Source organism: Monodon monoceros, unplaced genomic scaffold (assembly GCF_005190385.1).
Source record: "Monodon monoceros isolate NGI ecotype Baffin Bay Population unplaced genomic scaffold, NGI_Narwhal_1 Super_Scaffold_5, whole genome shotgun sequence".
NCBI classification, from domain to species: Eukaryota; Metazoa; Chordata; class Mammalia; order Artiodactyla; family Monodontidae; genus Monodon; species Monodon monoceros.
The window spans coordinates 25938955-25953355 of NW_021703782.1; the positions used below are offsets into that span (position 1 = coordinate 25938955).

Genomic DNA, 14401 nt, shown 5'->3' on the forward strand with positions numbered 1-14401 from the left:
GTCCACCTGCCTAAGGTACAGACACCCCTGTATCCATCTGCATGATTTCTACTGGGAATCAACAACATTTATGGGGATTCTCTGGCCCTAAAGAACAGGATAGGAGCAATGCAATGATTCACAATTACCAGGGTCAATGCACATATACAAGGGCCCAGAGCCCCAGATGCCCCACTCCCAATTCACATGAGTGTCCCATACGTACCCACCGATGCCCAAATATTCTTCCTTCATACATACATACATCCAAACACGCACATCAGTGGTACGCTGGTAAGTGCTTGATAAGAAGCTCTCCGAGAAAGGTGGGAAAGACTTCACTTATGGTATCTACATGGTATAAATATTCCCAGCATGACCAATTTCAAGCTACCCACCTGACATCACTAAACACAGAGCTGGGAAGAGATATGCACCATTGACTATCCCAAGATAGTATGAACCAGTTCCAGCACATCCCATACCTTTTCCTATGAATAAGTGCACAGAATCCACTTACACCCCAAGTAGAACCCTCAACTCCCACCACAGATATATAACCAAAAGGATACCACATATACATATGTGTTTGTACACACACACACACACACACACATATATCCTGCACACACATGTACATTTCTACCCACACCCTGAATAAATACACAAACAGACCACCTCTTACTACCTACATTTTTACAGACAAAACCTTACTCACCCTGAATATTCACATTCCACTCTCACAACTATATATACACACACAACATGGGCCTGAAAACAAACATGTGCAACCGCTATGCCATCCAGATGTACACACTGAGTACCTAAACACACAGGCTCACCAAGTACACAACTGTCTCATGTGCAATCCCAAAAAAGACCCATATGCAATCCCACAGCCCTAGAATACATATACTCCAGGATTCCTGCACACACACGTAACCTACACAGTCTACTGGTTTCCAAACACACAAACTAAACTCTCACATCCCGCAGAATACATACCCCAAAAGCCCCAGGAACTCAAAAACACACAGACACAAATAAACCTATACTTATCAAATACAGCTGACCCTTGAACAACTTGGGGGTTAGGGCCAACCCTCCATGCAGTGGCTCTGCGTCCATGGATCCTGTAGTAGTCCTGTAGTATTTACTGAAAAAGAAATCCACTATAAGTAGACCCATGTGGTTCAAACCCGTGCTGTTCAAGGGTCAACTGTACATATAAGTCCACCTCACTAATACTGACAACACACATACAAGCAACACCACTAAATTCTTCAGGCATTACATTTCAAAATAGACACATAGAGGACTCTAAGCCTCCTGATATACTCACAAATCACAAATACACACACTCCACAAACTCCTCATGAGTATACACCCCAAATGCTCAGACACACTCAAAACAGAAAAACACCGACAACTTCTGCAGTCTTACTAATATACATACACAATTCTCACACACCTATGGACACACACATGCAAATATTCCTAACCCCTGAACATATGGATCCCCTCCCAAACACTATACATTATGCTACCTCTCCAGAATACAAGCTCCCCACCGCTACCCCAACATATAAACTGTATATATGTGTGTGTGTGTGTGTATATATATATTTCTACCTTCACCCTGAATATATAGACAGACCAGCTCTTACGCCTACCAAACACATGTATAAACACCCTAGCATTCTGCAAAGAAATACACTTTGAATACTCCTAACAACTCCATACCTTATGAACAAGCTTTGATAATGCATGCGCCTGATGACGGACACACACACGGATTAGAATACACAAGTAAGATACATGGAAATATCTCCAGCAAACCATTTATGAAACAACTTCCATATATCAAATTATCTCTAGCTATCAGCCAGCTCACACATATACAAGTACTAACAAATACCGGTATCACATATTGCTAATACATATAGATGCAATTGTCCATCTTCCCTGTAGAAACATAGAACCCCACCTCTCTATCAGATACACATATACTCACTTCCCAAAATACATAAGCCTAAGAGGCTCCTACTGAAAATGACAACTGCACAGCATCAGCAAATATTCCTCCAAGTGGCCATGCGCCTTGAATACACACACAAACTCATTTAACACACAACTCTCCACAAGTCCCAAATAGCACCACAATTACCCAGTACACTACAAATATGCAATAATATCACCCTATACGCCCTTTCTTCCAAATACACGTACAGTACCACACTACTGGCGTATACATAACCCCACATTCCCAAGCTCTCACACAGAATTAACTCTGCCATCTTGCAGAATACAGAATCATACAAACATACGTACATATACAACATCCACCAGTCCCATCAAATAGTCACAGACTTGCCCTCTGCACATCCAAATATACATAGACAGCTCCTGAAAATGCACACACACAAACACCCCATAACCATACAACATGCCCTGAATACACAAATGATCAGCCTACATTCCCCAAATACACAAAATAAACAGACTGGACACCCAAAGTAATATACACCACTACTTCTCCTGACATTGCCCTTATGCATACGCAGATAATCCTTCCCAATCCACCATTCGACACACACAAACCCCCAAATTCATGGGAGAAAAGAACACATGTAAACATATTCCCCAAACACCAAATTACAAACACCTAACCACCAACTCCTTGAGTATGCCTGCATCACATCCCAACACCCTCCAAATACAACACTCACTCTTACACACTCACAAAAACATGGCATGACCTCCCTTCAAAGACAAATATCCACAGACAAAACCAACCCGCACATTTGACTACACATCAGATTCCCACCAACCAATTAAATATGTACAGACCCCATCTATGCTTGCAAATCAGTCATGATTTGACATCAAACAAATACATGTTTATTACCACATTCAGCAAAGCTGCTCCCATCGCTGACAAAAGAACGCAGTTTGAACATAAGTGTTGATTGATGTTTTTATGATTAGAAGGAAGGCACTAGTGAAGCTCTGAGTGTGTTCCTTCGATCTTCACTCATTTTCCAATCACCTGAGCTACACCTTCGGAGCCAGATGAGGGTTTTCAACTCGCAAGAACTTCCCTCTAGCTTTTGTACTCTTCACAACGCGCAGACTAGCACGGCACCTGTTTAATAGCTCGCACACACTATTTACCCCCCACTGTAGGCCCCGCAGCCACGGAACCCTTCATGCAGCCGGCTCCCCAGCGGTGCCAATAACCCTGGGGTAAACACCTCAAGGGAATCGAGCTCTATGGGGGCGTGAATCCACATTGTGGCGAGTCTCCTTACACGGACAAGGGCACAAATAACCCACAGGGTGAACAACAGCGCAGAGCGGTGACACCTGAGGGGTGAAAAGTCCCCGTACCCCTTACCTCACAATTCCTATAACTAACTCTAGAGGCCGCCATGACAGGCCCCTCCGCCGCCGGACGGCCGTTGGAGGCCCCAGCGTCCGCGCTCGCGCATGCGCTCGCGCGTGCGCTCCTGTCTTCCGGAGCAAACTGCCCCAACAGACGCTGGGAGCCGTTGGAGGACGGCGGTCCGCGTGCCTGAGAGCCCCGCGCCCAGTGGGCGTGCGCAGGCGTGCGCAGGCGTGCGCAGGCGTGCGCAGGCGTGCGCAGGCGTCTAGGCGCTGGGCGCGCGGGCATCTGCTCCAGGCAGTCTCTGCAGGAGAGGAGAGAAATGGAGGGTCGGGCACGCTGCGGAACTTGACTGGCGACACTCCTCGCCGAGAACTTTCGTGACGGTCTCTTCTTAAAACCAGCTCTTGTGAGATGTGCACTCGTGATTTCTATATTGAACACGTGAAACCCATGCACTTAGCTACAAAGCGTTGTGGAGAGCTCCGCTGTAAGCACAGTAGCCTCAAATTGGGGCAAGTGCTTTCATGCCCTTTGGACTGCAGTTCCTTGGTTCTTGTTTATGCCTTTCAAAAAGCAGTAGGTCCTTTTTCCTAGCAAGCCTGAAGTTTCCGTTAAAGAACAATTCTAGCAAAGAATTTCAGACCTGGGAAACACTCTTAAGATACTGTCTCCTGACTCCGTTCCTAGAGTTTCTCCAACGCATTTTACTCTACTAGAATATTTTTTCTCAGTGTATTTAAGACATGGAGGTTGTTCAATAAATGTTGATTTACAGGTGTTTCCTTTGTACGGGCTTGGGTTTTTTAAAATAATTTTGAGAAAGAGTTGACAATCTGGGCCAATTTCAACACAGCAGGTAGTATGGGAACAATTTTACTTTCCCTCCCTCCTTTTTTAATAATATCTTGCAGAATTTCGGTTGACAATAAGAACAACAACAACAGAAATAGTAGCGGGATCAACTTACTGACCTGACTTTGTAATACTTCCCAAAGAAACTTCAATCATCAGATCCGCTTTCTGGTCAGTTGCAAGATTAGAGCATTTCTCACTCAACAGGATGCCCCTGAAGACCCCTCACATCTAACAGCACTAAGCACCTCCAAGTGCACAGACTTGAAAACTCCACAGGACACAAACACGTTATCTCTTCGTTTCTTTAATGTTTCATGATTGAGTGGAAGATGAACTGTCTTCTGAGGCTTGTGATGCATGTCCAGAGATGTTTTTTCTCAGTAGTCAATGCCTGCCCCCAGCCTCTGTGCAGGAATAGTCAGAGATCATGATCCAAAGGACTTTTAGATACTCCCTTCTGTGACTGGTCTTCCCAAATTACATTTGGGCTAATTTGATTATCTCTGTCTCTGGGGTGTAGGATTTTGAAGTATTACCAAAGTGACTGCAGAATTGGGACTGGCTAATTTTTGCATAGTGCAATTTTTGTATCAGTGGCCTTGAGAAGAGTCCTTCAAATACTGTATCAGAGTTATGAGTGTGAATCTTGTAAATAATTGGTTGAATGACTGAACAAAGGGAGGAAGCAACAAGGAAGCCTGCCTTTCTCGAGTGCCTGGGTACAATATTTTGCCTCACCATCCCTCTAGTATGAAGTTATTGGTTGAAAATCATTTACATTTTCCTTCATTATAAAAGCTCCAGTACTGAGCGATATTCACAAATTGTTTATTTTTTTCAGTCCCCAACAGGAGTTTCTTTAGATATAAAGTTCACCATGATGTTGCTTGAAATATTCTCACCTTATCTTCTCATCTTCTTCTGAGTCAGTTTTTCCTGACAAGGGGCAAGGAACTTCTTAAGCACCAACAGGAGTCTTTTTCACACTGTGGAACAGCCCTTCTAAACCTCTGTTTCCTTCCCCAACACCCCACAATCAGTAGGCGTTCTACTGCTGCTATAGCAGTCAGTGAATCTCGTCTCCCAAGAGACTTGGTTGCCATCTTCTGAGGTTTTCAGCTTTCATCTCCCTTGACAAGTTTCCTAACAGTCCGCTCCTCTATGAAAATAGATTGCCTTCGTTTTTAGTTGCATGACGTATCTCTGGGAAGATTTTAATGAAAGAGATAACACTAGTTTCCTCCAGGAAAAAGGATTGGGTTGACAGGGGAAAGAGGTGGGAGGAGGACTCGCCACTGCATATTCCATTTTGCACAATTTCATTTTGAACCATGAGAAGGTGTTACTCGCTTAAAATATTATACTAAAATCATTTAAAAGGTAAAAAACTAAATCTTTAACAACCACGGAATACTATGAGAAAGACATTTAGTGAATTCTGGTCTTGGACATGGGGGCTGCATGACAGTTCTTTGATGGATGGGGGCTTTCCAGCACAAAGGACCATTAGTAAGGCTGGTCCTGCTGGATGTTGGTTGGAGCACAAGGACCACTTCCTTAGGAGTGATGTACATACAGCAGTCAAAGACACTGGATCTGCTGAGACAATCCTAATTTCAAATACTCACTTCCATGTGGCCATAAATCCCCAAGTGTTTATCAGACTAACACTTGGGTATTTTGTTCAGAAAGTCTAGTCTCTGTTGAAGTAAGTCAAGAGCCAGGTAGGAAGCAGAGTGTGTTGAGGGACACAAAACTAGGTTGATGGATAAAGACGTGAAAGGAAGGGACCGTCATGTCCAACGTCGGTGCCGTGAATCAAAAAACCAGTTTATAAACTGCCTAAAGAGGCACACGCCAATTGTGTTGCCACTGTGTGAGGTGGAAGGAACTTCCGGTTCTTGCCTACCTCCCAGAGCCCTCGTGGAATGTCCCCCCACCCCACGTCACCGGGACCCACGTACCCTCTGCCCCTCCCCCACTGCAGAACGTTTCAGCCCACATGCTGCTGTTTAAATTTAAACGTGGCTCTCCTTGGATCCTGAGCAACTGCTGAAGCAGGTCGCTCTCTGGGTCCTGGTCTTGACGTTTCTCATTGAGGCTACCAGGCAGCAGTAGTCCGTGCCCAAGCCTGCAGGATGGCTTCAGAAAGAGGTAAGCCTATAGGCTGGGGGTGTGTTCTCAGAGACCCTGCCATCTCTCACATCCTTCGGGTTCATACGTGACACTTCACTGTGGGCACATAGTTGGACTGAAGTAGAGGGAGAAGAGAGCACTGGACACACAACGACATTTCACCTGGGGAGACTGCGGAGCCTGAAGAAACCTGAGACTGCATTGGGGAGGAGGGGTCGTTGGAGGTGGATCAAGAGGAATTGCCCTGGCTATGGAGAAAGGATGGCAGCAGACAGGTTGATTGTTTCTAGAAGGGAGACAAGCCACTTTGAAACGTGTGTGTAAGGATGTGTGTGATGTCTCCTTGTGGTGACACAGGGAGGGTCATGAGGAAAGCCTAGACCTGTATTGTGTTCCTGAGGTACCTGAAGCTTGCCTCACCATATCTTTCAAAGGGATTTGAACAGGAGCATACTGTATCTCAGGGGGCCCTGGGGAGAGATGGTCTCGGTGAGAAAACTATTCAATGGGGTTGTGTGTGGCCACACCTGCAGTGAAGTGTCCTCTCCGAGAGCTAGGCAGGAGGTTACTCTAACTGCCGCAGCCCACAGCCCACCGCAGTCCACTCCTCCCAGCCCAGAGCTCACTTCTCAGTTCAGGTAACTGTTGCCTTGGATTCAACAGGGGATGGGCAACCGTGTAACTTCAGCCAAGAGAGGGCTCAGTTTCCTGAGTTGCTCTGAATTGTTCTTCCTTTTGTGGAATCGCAGTACTTCAGACCTACTTCATCTTGTCTGGTATCTCATGGTGGACCCTCAGGCTGCCTTGAGAGGAAGAGTTTGTTCATATTTCGTGTCACTCCTTCATGGACAGGGAACAGATGTGGAGTGGGCTTGTTTTGGGTGGAATGTCTAGGAAGGCTGCTTCCTCTTTTAAAGGGGGAAGGAGTGTAGCCCAGGGTCAGGAAGACGATCTTCTGTGTTACTATTAAACATCCTATGACACCTATTCTGGTTAATTAGGTGCACCGTGGTGTGTACCTTGTTCTCCTGAACAGGGATGTGTTTCAGACAACTTGGTCGCCATGGCACCTGGCTTATGCTTGCTTCTCAGATTGTCTCTCCGTTATTGGGAGCTGGAAGGGGAAGGACCACCGGCGGTCTATACTCCCACGACCAATGTAACATGACAATTCCCTGGCCCTTGTTTAATCCTCTGCAGCCATCACTGGCTGTGAAATGACAGAATCTAAGGGACACGCGCCTACTTCTCAGACCCCCCCCCACCTCCTAGGAAGGGAACTCCTGAGTGATGACAGTGACTCTGGGCACTGGGGAGGGGGTGGCAGGACCTGGCCCATGTTACGTACCTGCTGTGGGTTGTTCTGAGATGCAGGTGCATTCTGGGCCAGTGTTATGGGTTTGTATTAGGATTCCATTAGAGGGATATTTTCCAGCATTTTGTTTTGTTTTGTGAGGCTAGGAAAGAAAGACGGGATTTATACTGAGCGTCAGGAAAAGGAGGACTGAGGAGGAGGTGGGGCCCTAATGTTTTACACAGTGCCTGTCCACAAAGGGCCTCTGGGTGCCTAGAACCTACCTTGCAGAAGGTCCCTACCTGCTAGTACGCCGGCTGAGGGGCATTTCTCACAGAGCGGATGTGCACACAGTTCCAGGTCTTGGGAGACAGCCTGTGAGGCTTAGCTGCCAGGGGGCGCCTTAGGGAGGCTCTCCAAGTGAGTGCTTGCTGACGCAATTTCTCCTCGGCAGGCAGGGGTCAGGGGCCTTGGTGGATGGGCGCGGGGTCACCGGTGGAATAATTCTCAACTGGAGGTCAGGGCATGAAAAGCACTTGAAGACATTTGCACGCTGCAGTTTCCCTTGTCCAAGTGTCTCTCACCTGTGGAGATTTACACTCTGATTCCGCAGAAAGCCTCTGTCCCACTGGCCCCTTCTCCTGCTCCATTCACTCCTTTCCTTTGCCTCAACAGCATTTCCAGTGCTGGGAACGGATGTCATCATGAACCCTGGTGCCTCCTTGTCTGATTTCATGGCAGTGCTCTATCCTCCACCCATTCCTGGCCCCCAGCACCGGCCACCCTGGGGGCAGCCCCTGCCACCTCCCATCACCCCAGCATTCCCTCCTGGCAGCCTGCTGCTGCCAGCTTTCCCCACGACGCCTTTGGTGGCTAATGGTGGCCGTGGACCCAGTGCCCCTGGGGCTTGCAACCTCACTGTCCAAGTCAGGTCACAAGGGAGGCCAGTGGAGGCCCCCCAGACCCAGACCTTTATCATAACTCAGGGCCCCCTCACCTGGAGTGCTCCAGGGGCCCTCAGCGGGACTGCTGCATGTCCTGCACCCGTGTTCTTAGCACCCCCTGCGATGGAGACCATTGTGACTGCTCCAGCTGTTGGAGTTACTCAGGCTGGCAAGGGAGGCTGGACCCCAGGCTTTCCTCCTCAAGCTCCACCACCAGCTGCCCAGCTGGCCCCTATCATTCGCCCAGTGAACTCTGGGCCTTGGCCACATGGCACTTCCAGGGAGGGCAGCCTGGCCACCAACCAGCCCTACGCCTCGCAGGGTGACTGCTCTAACCCCCAGAGCGTGTACAGTAACTTCCGACGTTGGCAGCGCCTCAAGCCACTGGCGCGGAGACACCTTCCCCAGAGTCCTGATGCAGAAGCTCTTTCCTGCTTTCTCATGTGAGTGAACGCTCAGGGGGTCGTGAGCTTATCGGAGCTTTTAGATAAAGAGGACCTGGGGATGGACTCACAGGTTAGGTTTCTAGGGATACTGGAAGCAAGGTCTGAGGGCGATGTCCATGCTATGAGAAGGCACATTGTAGGTCACTGGAAGGCACAAGCCTGCCAGTCCATGACATCATGACTGAAATGTGCCTTATCTCAACTGACCCCACCACCCTGAGAGTCTAGCCAACTTGCTCTTGCATGATTCTCACGGTAATATGGACTGAAGACTTGCAGTCAGAGAGGGTCGTGCTGTAAGGTGAGGAGCCAAGGAGTGGATGCCGCAGTCTCCTGTGGTGCCGTCTCCTTTCATACAGGACTTGATGTACGTGGCCGGGGGGGGTCACTTCGGAGGAGGGGGAGGAGCGCGGGGCCCAGGAGAGCGCTTAATGCACGCCTCGACTTCGTTGTCGTGGAGAATTCCACTAGGAACAGGGTGACGGTAGAGCTCTCCTAAGGGCGTGGGCTCTCTCCCACTAGAGCTGTGAGCCTGGCAGGCATTTCCATCCTAAACCTCCGGTCCCTCGTAAAAAGGGGACAGTCACACTTCACTCAGAGGACCGGGCAGAAGGCTCCTTGGGCTAATCTATGAAGTGTTAGCAGATGGCCTGGCACATGCCACGCCTCATTGATGTAGTGATTTTTCTTACGAAAAGGCAGCCTTGAAGAGGAAAAGAGCTCCCCAAGGCACAGTGTCCCAGCTGTAGCCTGGGAGTGGATGGTCATCCTCAGTGAGTGTGAGGCGGTGACAGCAGTGGCCGGGAAGGCTTGTCTTTGCCCTCCCAGACACCTGCCTCTCACCCTCCTGTTGCTCAGTCATGCTGTGTTGAGTGATGTGTGGTCCACATTGGCCTGTGGGGTCAGGCAGGTGGCGGCTGGGCTGGGCACGGAGACTGACCCCAAGGTCTTACAGCCCAGTGCTTCGATCCGTGGCCCGCCTGAAGCCCACCATGACGCTGGAGTGGGGACTGTGCAGGGCCGTGCAGGAATGGCAGCGCATAAGCAACGTTGACCGGATGATCTACTACAAGATAGCGGAAAAGTGAGTCAGCGTCCTGGGCCCAGGGGCTGCGTGGAGGCTGAGGCGAGTGGGTGAGGGCAGGGTCTGGCCGTGGGGGTGCTCATCAGAGAGGACAAAGGAGAAGGACTGTCACTCAGAACAGGGGCCCCGCAGCCCAGAGGCCCTACTGTCCTCCAGAAACCCCTCCCTCACCTTGAGAGTTTGGGTCTTCTGTCCTTCCTCCACCAGGAGCTCTGCCCTCCCCTGATTTTGACCTACCCTTGCCTTGACATGAAGGTCTCAGGATGGGGCAGGGTGACGCTGTGAGTCCAGCTGTGGTCCAACTCCGGCCATATGGGCTGAGCCGGGGAAAGAGCTCCACCCGCCAGCCTGCTGCTTCCTTAGTGGTGGGTGGCTGGTGGCCACTGACATAGATTTGGGACCCCCTCTCCTCATGAAAAGTGGCCTGAGTGGGTACCCTGGCATCCCTGAAGAGGCTGGGGAAGCCAGCTGTCGTCAGCCCGAGGGTCTCTGGCCCTTCCGTTGTTTGCTCCATGGTAATCCCCTTGGTTTAAGAAAGAAAAGCAAACCAATGAGCGCCTCTCAGAGGAAAGGAAGGCCTCTCCTCTAAGCTCAGCACCCACATCATCCAGCCTCTCCTGGGCCCTGTTTCCAGGTCTCTGTTCCAGGACTCTCAGTCCCAGCCCAGGGTCCTGGATTCGGGCAAGGACCCCTGTGGGGAACACATGCCTCTTCCAGCCTCTGGCTGTCAGCCCTTCATGTGGTTCTGGATGGGGACGGGGGGCATGAGGAGGGTGCCCCCTGGGTCAGCCACGTGTCCCGTTGACCTGGTTCGATTCAGCGACCTGGGTCTATGCTATTGAAAGGCCTCCAGTGCTGGTGAGGCAGGAAGGGTCTCAGATCTTTTATCAGTTCCAGGAGCAGCTCTCTGCTGTGCACAGCACCTCACAGGGCCTTGACAGCCCCAAGGCACATCTTCTCCCAATCCCTCATCCTTGGCTGCCTTTATTGGGCTCCAGAACCCAGGCCTTTTTCTCAGGGTGGCCTGTGCCTCCGTCACCCCCCAGGTTCATGGAATTTGAGGCCGAGGAGGAGATGCAGATTCAGAAGGGGCAGTGGATGCAGTGCGCGCAGGACCTGCCTCCTCCAGCCCCACCGAAGCTGGATCCTCGGGGGCCCCCAGCCCCGAAAGTGGGCCTTCAGCCAGGCACCCAGGTTCCCACTGGAGTTGAAGGCACAGGTAACAGGGGCCTAGGGTTGGCCACTGTCCCCATGTAGATCCTTTTCCTTCAAGACTGGGGCATTGGTCTTTCAACTAAAACAGCCACCGAGGCGGGGGTCGGGGCGTGGGGTCTCAGCTGCCCTTTGTCACTGCGGGGTATTGACTTGGTCAGTTTTGTAACTCCTCTCACACCTCCCTGTCAAAGGACCCCACACAAAGTCTGCCTAGGAAGTGGGCTTGATGGCGAGACCCCCTAGAAAATTGGAGGTTCCTCACTTCCTTACTTGTGACTCTCTTAGATGCCTCCCTTACCTCCCCTCTCCAACAGTGCATGAGGCTTCAGGTGGTCCTGACCCCCCCACACCCACATCAATGTCCCCCAAACAATGCCCTCACCAACGTGCGCTCGGTGGTCAGGAGGTGGACCGGGAGTCCCTCACCTTCCTTCCCTTCCTCCCACTCTGCCTCAGCCTGTGCTCCCAGGATGTCCGGCCCCAGGGCCCAGCCCTCCCGCCCAAAGCCACACAGGTCCCAGCAGCCCCCGGAGCCCAAGGCACCCAAGGAGATTCCCCCCGAGGCTGTGAGGGAGTATATGGACATCATGGATGCGCTGGTGGGGCCCGTCCACTCAGCCACAGGCGAGTCAGATGCAGAAGGTGGAGAGGACGGAAATGAGCTGAAACAGGAGGAGGACGGCATCTACTCAGACCCGGGCCTCTTGAGCTACATTGACAAGCTGTGTTCCCAGGAAGACTTTGTCACCAAGGTAGGCTAGGCCTGGAGCCTGGGGTCTACAAGATGCCAGGGCATGGAACACTCAGCACCCAAGATCTGGGTTCTGCTCAGGCCGTTGGGGCTTAAGCTCAGCTCCTTGTTCCTGAGCCTGGTGTTAGGGGAGGTTTATGTAGATGTATGCGTGTACATGTTTGTGTCTGTCTGTGTGTATGCCTTTGTGTGTCTGTGCCTCTGTATATGTGCTCTTTTGTGTGTGACTGTGTATGTGCGTGTGTGTGTGTGCGTGCGTGTGTGTGTGTGTGTGTGTGTGTGTGTGTGTGTGTGTGTGTGTGCTGAGCATCCTCGCCTTGTGGAGGAGAGTGGGGTGGGTCTCTGCTTTTCACTTTCCCTCCGGGTCTTCTTGTCTCACAGGCCACTCCTGGCCAAGGATGCTCACAGCCTCTTCTTTCTGTCCGAGGTGGAGGCAGTCATTCACCCTCGATTCCTGGCAGAATTGCTTTCCCCAGATGCACAGCTGGATCTCTTGGCCCTAATGGAGGAGCTGGAGCAGGAGGAAGGGCTCACCCTGGAAGAAGTGAGCCAGGGGAGGGAGAGGGACACTCAGGGAGCCAGGGGACCCCACGGGAGGGGAACCCCAGGTGATCCAGGGGACAGGGGAACCCAGATGACCCAGGGAAGCCAGAGGAGGGAGGGATCCCCGGTAGAACACGGGAGACAAGGGACACCCAGGAAGACCAGGGCACGGAGGGACCCCAGTGAACAGGGGAGAGGTAGGGCCCCAGAACTGGAGGGCCACCTGGCGCTGTCCATCCCTCCCCTGCCTGGGAGGCCTGGCATGGGGAAGGGCCCGTTTTGGGGTGGGTGCAGTGCTGGGTGAAAGGAAGGAGAGGATGGGGAGCCGGGAGGGGAGGGAAGGGCACAAAGTTGGGAATAAGGTGCAGGAGGATGGCAGGAATGCCACAGTGTCTGTATTTGGATTCGAGTCCTGGGGTCCCCCGTCCCCTCCTTCCCCCAAGGGCCACTGTCCCACTGCCCAGGGCTCCTCCTCTCACACGTGTGTGTGGAGCTAACACTGTCCTCCTCCCTCCTACCAGCTGGTGCAGAAACGACTCCTGGCCTTGAAAGAGGACGAGGGTGTGCGGGCAGCCCCGAGTCACAGTGCACCCGGAATGCGCTCAAGTCCTTCTGAGTCCGACGGCAGCCAAGGTGCCCAGAGCCATGACCAAGACCCCCATCTAGGGGTCAGTGATGAAGCCTGCCCACCAGAGATTGATTCTGAGGCTCCTCATAGGCTCATCCAAACAGACGCTGGCCTGTGCAGGCCCAAAGTCTTTGTTCCCTCTCGAGGACGTCAGGAGGTCTCTCCATTCCGGGCCGGACGGCCCTCCCCTCCCCAGGGTCAAAGGCGCGCTGGCCCTCTACGGGGACCCAGGGATGCGTCTGTTCTCAGAGAGGCCTCTCCTGTTCGGGAGGCCCGAGGGCCCAGGGACGGCTCCAGTGACGACGACGAGGAGCTCCCCAGCCTGGCCTTCCTGTTCGGCTCTCTGCAGAGCCTGCTGCCTGGCTGGGTGTCCCAGAGTCCTGCCCATGCCTCAGGCCTGGCCTCCCCTGGAGGTTGGGGGGCCCGGAGTGCTCCCCACGCCCCCTCCCCTCAGAGAAGAGGCCTCAGCCCAGCTCCACCAGCCGCTCCCAAGTCGAGGAAGCGGGCTCTGTGTGGACGCCCAGCCGCTGTTGAGAAGCTGCCCATCGCCGGGGCTGGCCTCGGGGTGTCTGGGAGGCCAGGCTTGGCTCTGGGGCCTGCTCGCCCCTCACAGCCGAGAAAAAGAAAGTGTGACCCGTGTGTCACAGAGAAGAGTAAGAAGTGGAAGAAGCACTGCAGCCAGTAGGGAACAGCTGGGCCGGCCCTCCAGGGCGGCCCCCAGGGGAGCCTAGGGGCTCCTCCTCATCCCAGTGCTGACCCTGGATGATGTGGGGGGAAGGGAGGGAGGGCAGGACCACCAGGGCGGGGAGGGGGAGCGGGATTGTGGGGGGTTAGGGAGGTGGGGGAGGTGGGTGTGGCCGGGTGTGGGTGGGAGCAGGACCTTTGGAGTGATGTATATCAATTGTGAATAAAGATAGTCTTGGTGGGAAATGCTCTCGGGCCACTGTCATCTTGTTCATGTTGCGCTGCTCCACAGAGAGCGATCCAGAGAGGAAGGAAGGATGAGGGAGGTCACAGGAGCTCTGGATCTACAGGTGGCCAAACCTTTCCTCCACATAGACAAGGACTCCTCAGGCTGGCCCTGGGAACGCACAGCTCTCACTTTCCCCAGGGACCCCCTCATCATCCCCTTCTCTAA

General features: G+C 52.2%; 1 protein-coding gene across 1 annotated transcript; it reads left to right on the top strand.

Annotated features, from left to right (window-relative positions):
• The first annotated feature begins 6838 nt into the window (after positions 1–6838).
• LOC114884426 (NUT family member 2G-like) lies at positions 6839–13948 on the top strand. Its single transcript, XM_029203442.1, has 8 exons — positions 6839–6996; positions 8107–8169; positions 8266–9039; positions 9998–10126; positions 11173–11345; positions 11627–12093; positions 12520–12636; positions 13157–13948. Exons 1-8 carry the CDS (start codon positions 6839–6841, stop codon positions 13946–13948), a joined length of 2673 nt encoding a protein of 890 aa, XP_029059275.1.
• Positions 13949–14401: the final 453 nt, after the last annotated feature.

Excerpts from the sequence above, each read along its gene's own strand:
- LOC114884426 (XM_029203442.1), top strand. The coding sequence starts at position 6,839 with ATGGTCTCGGTGAGAAAACTATTCAATGGGGTTGTGTGTGGCCACACC. Across the intron at positions 6,997-8,106 it reads GAGCTCACTTCTCAGTTCAG|GCAGGGGTCAGGGGCCTTGG; the intron begins GTAACTGTTGCC and ends TCTCCTCGGCAG. Across the intron at positions 10,127-11,172 it reads TACTACAAGATAGCGGAAAA|GTTCATGGAATTTGAGGCCG; the intron begins GTGAGTCAGCGT and ends GTCACCCCCCAG.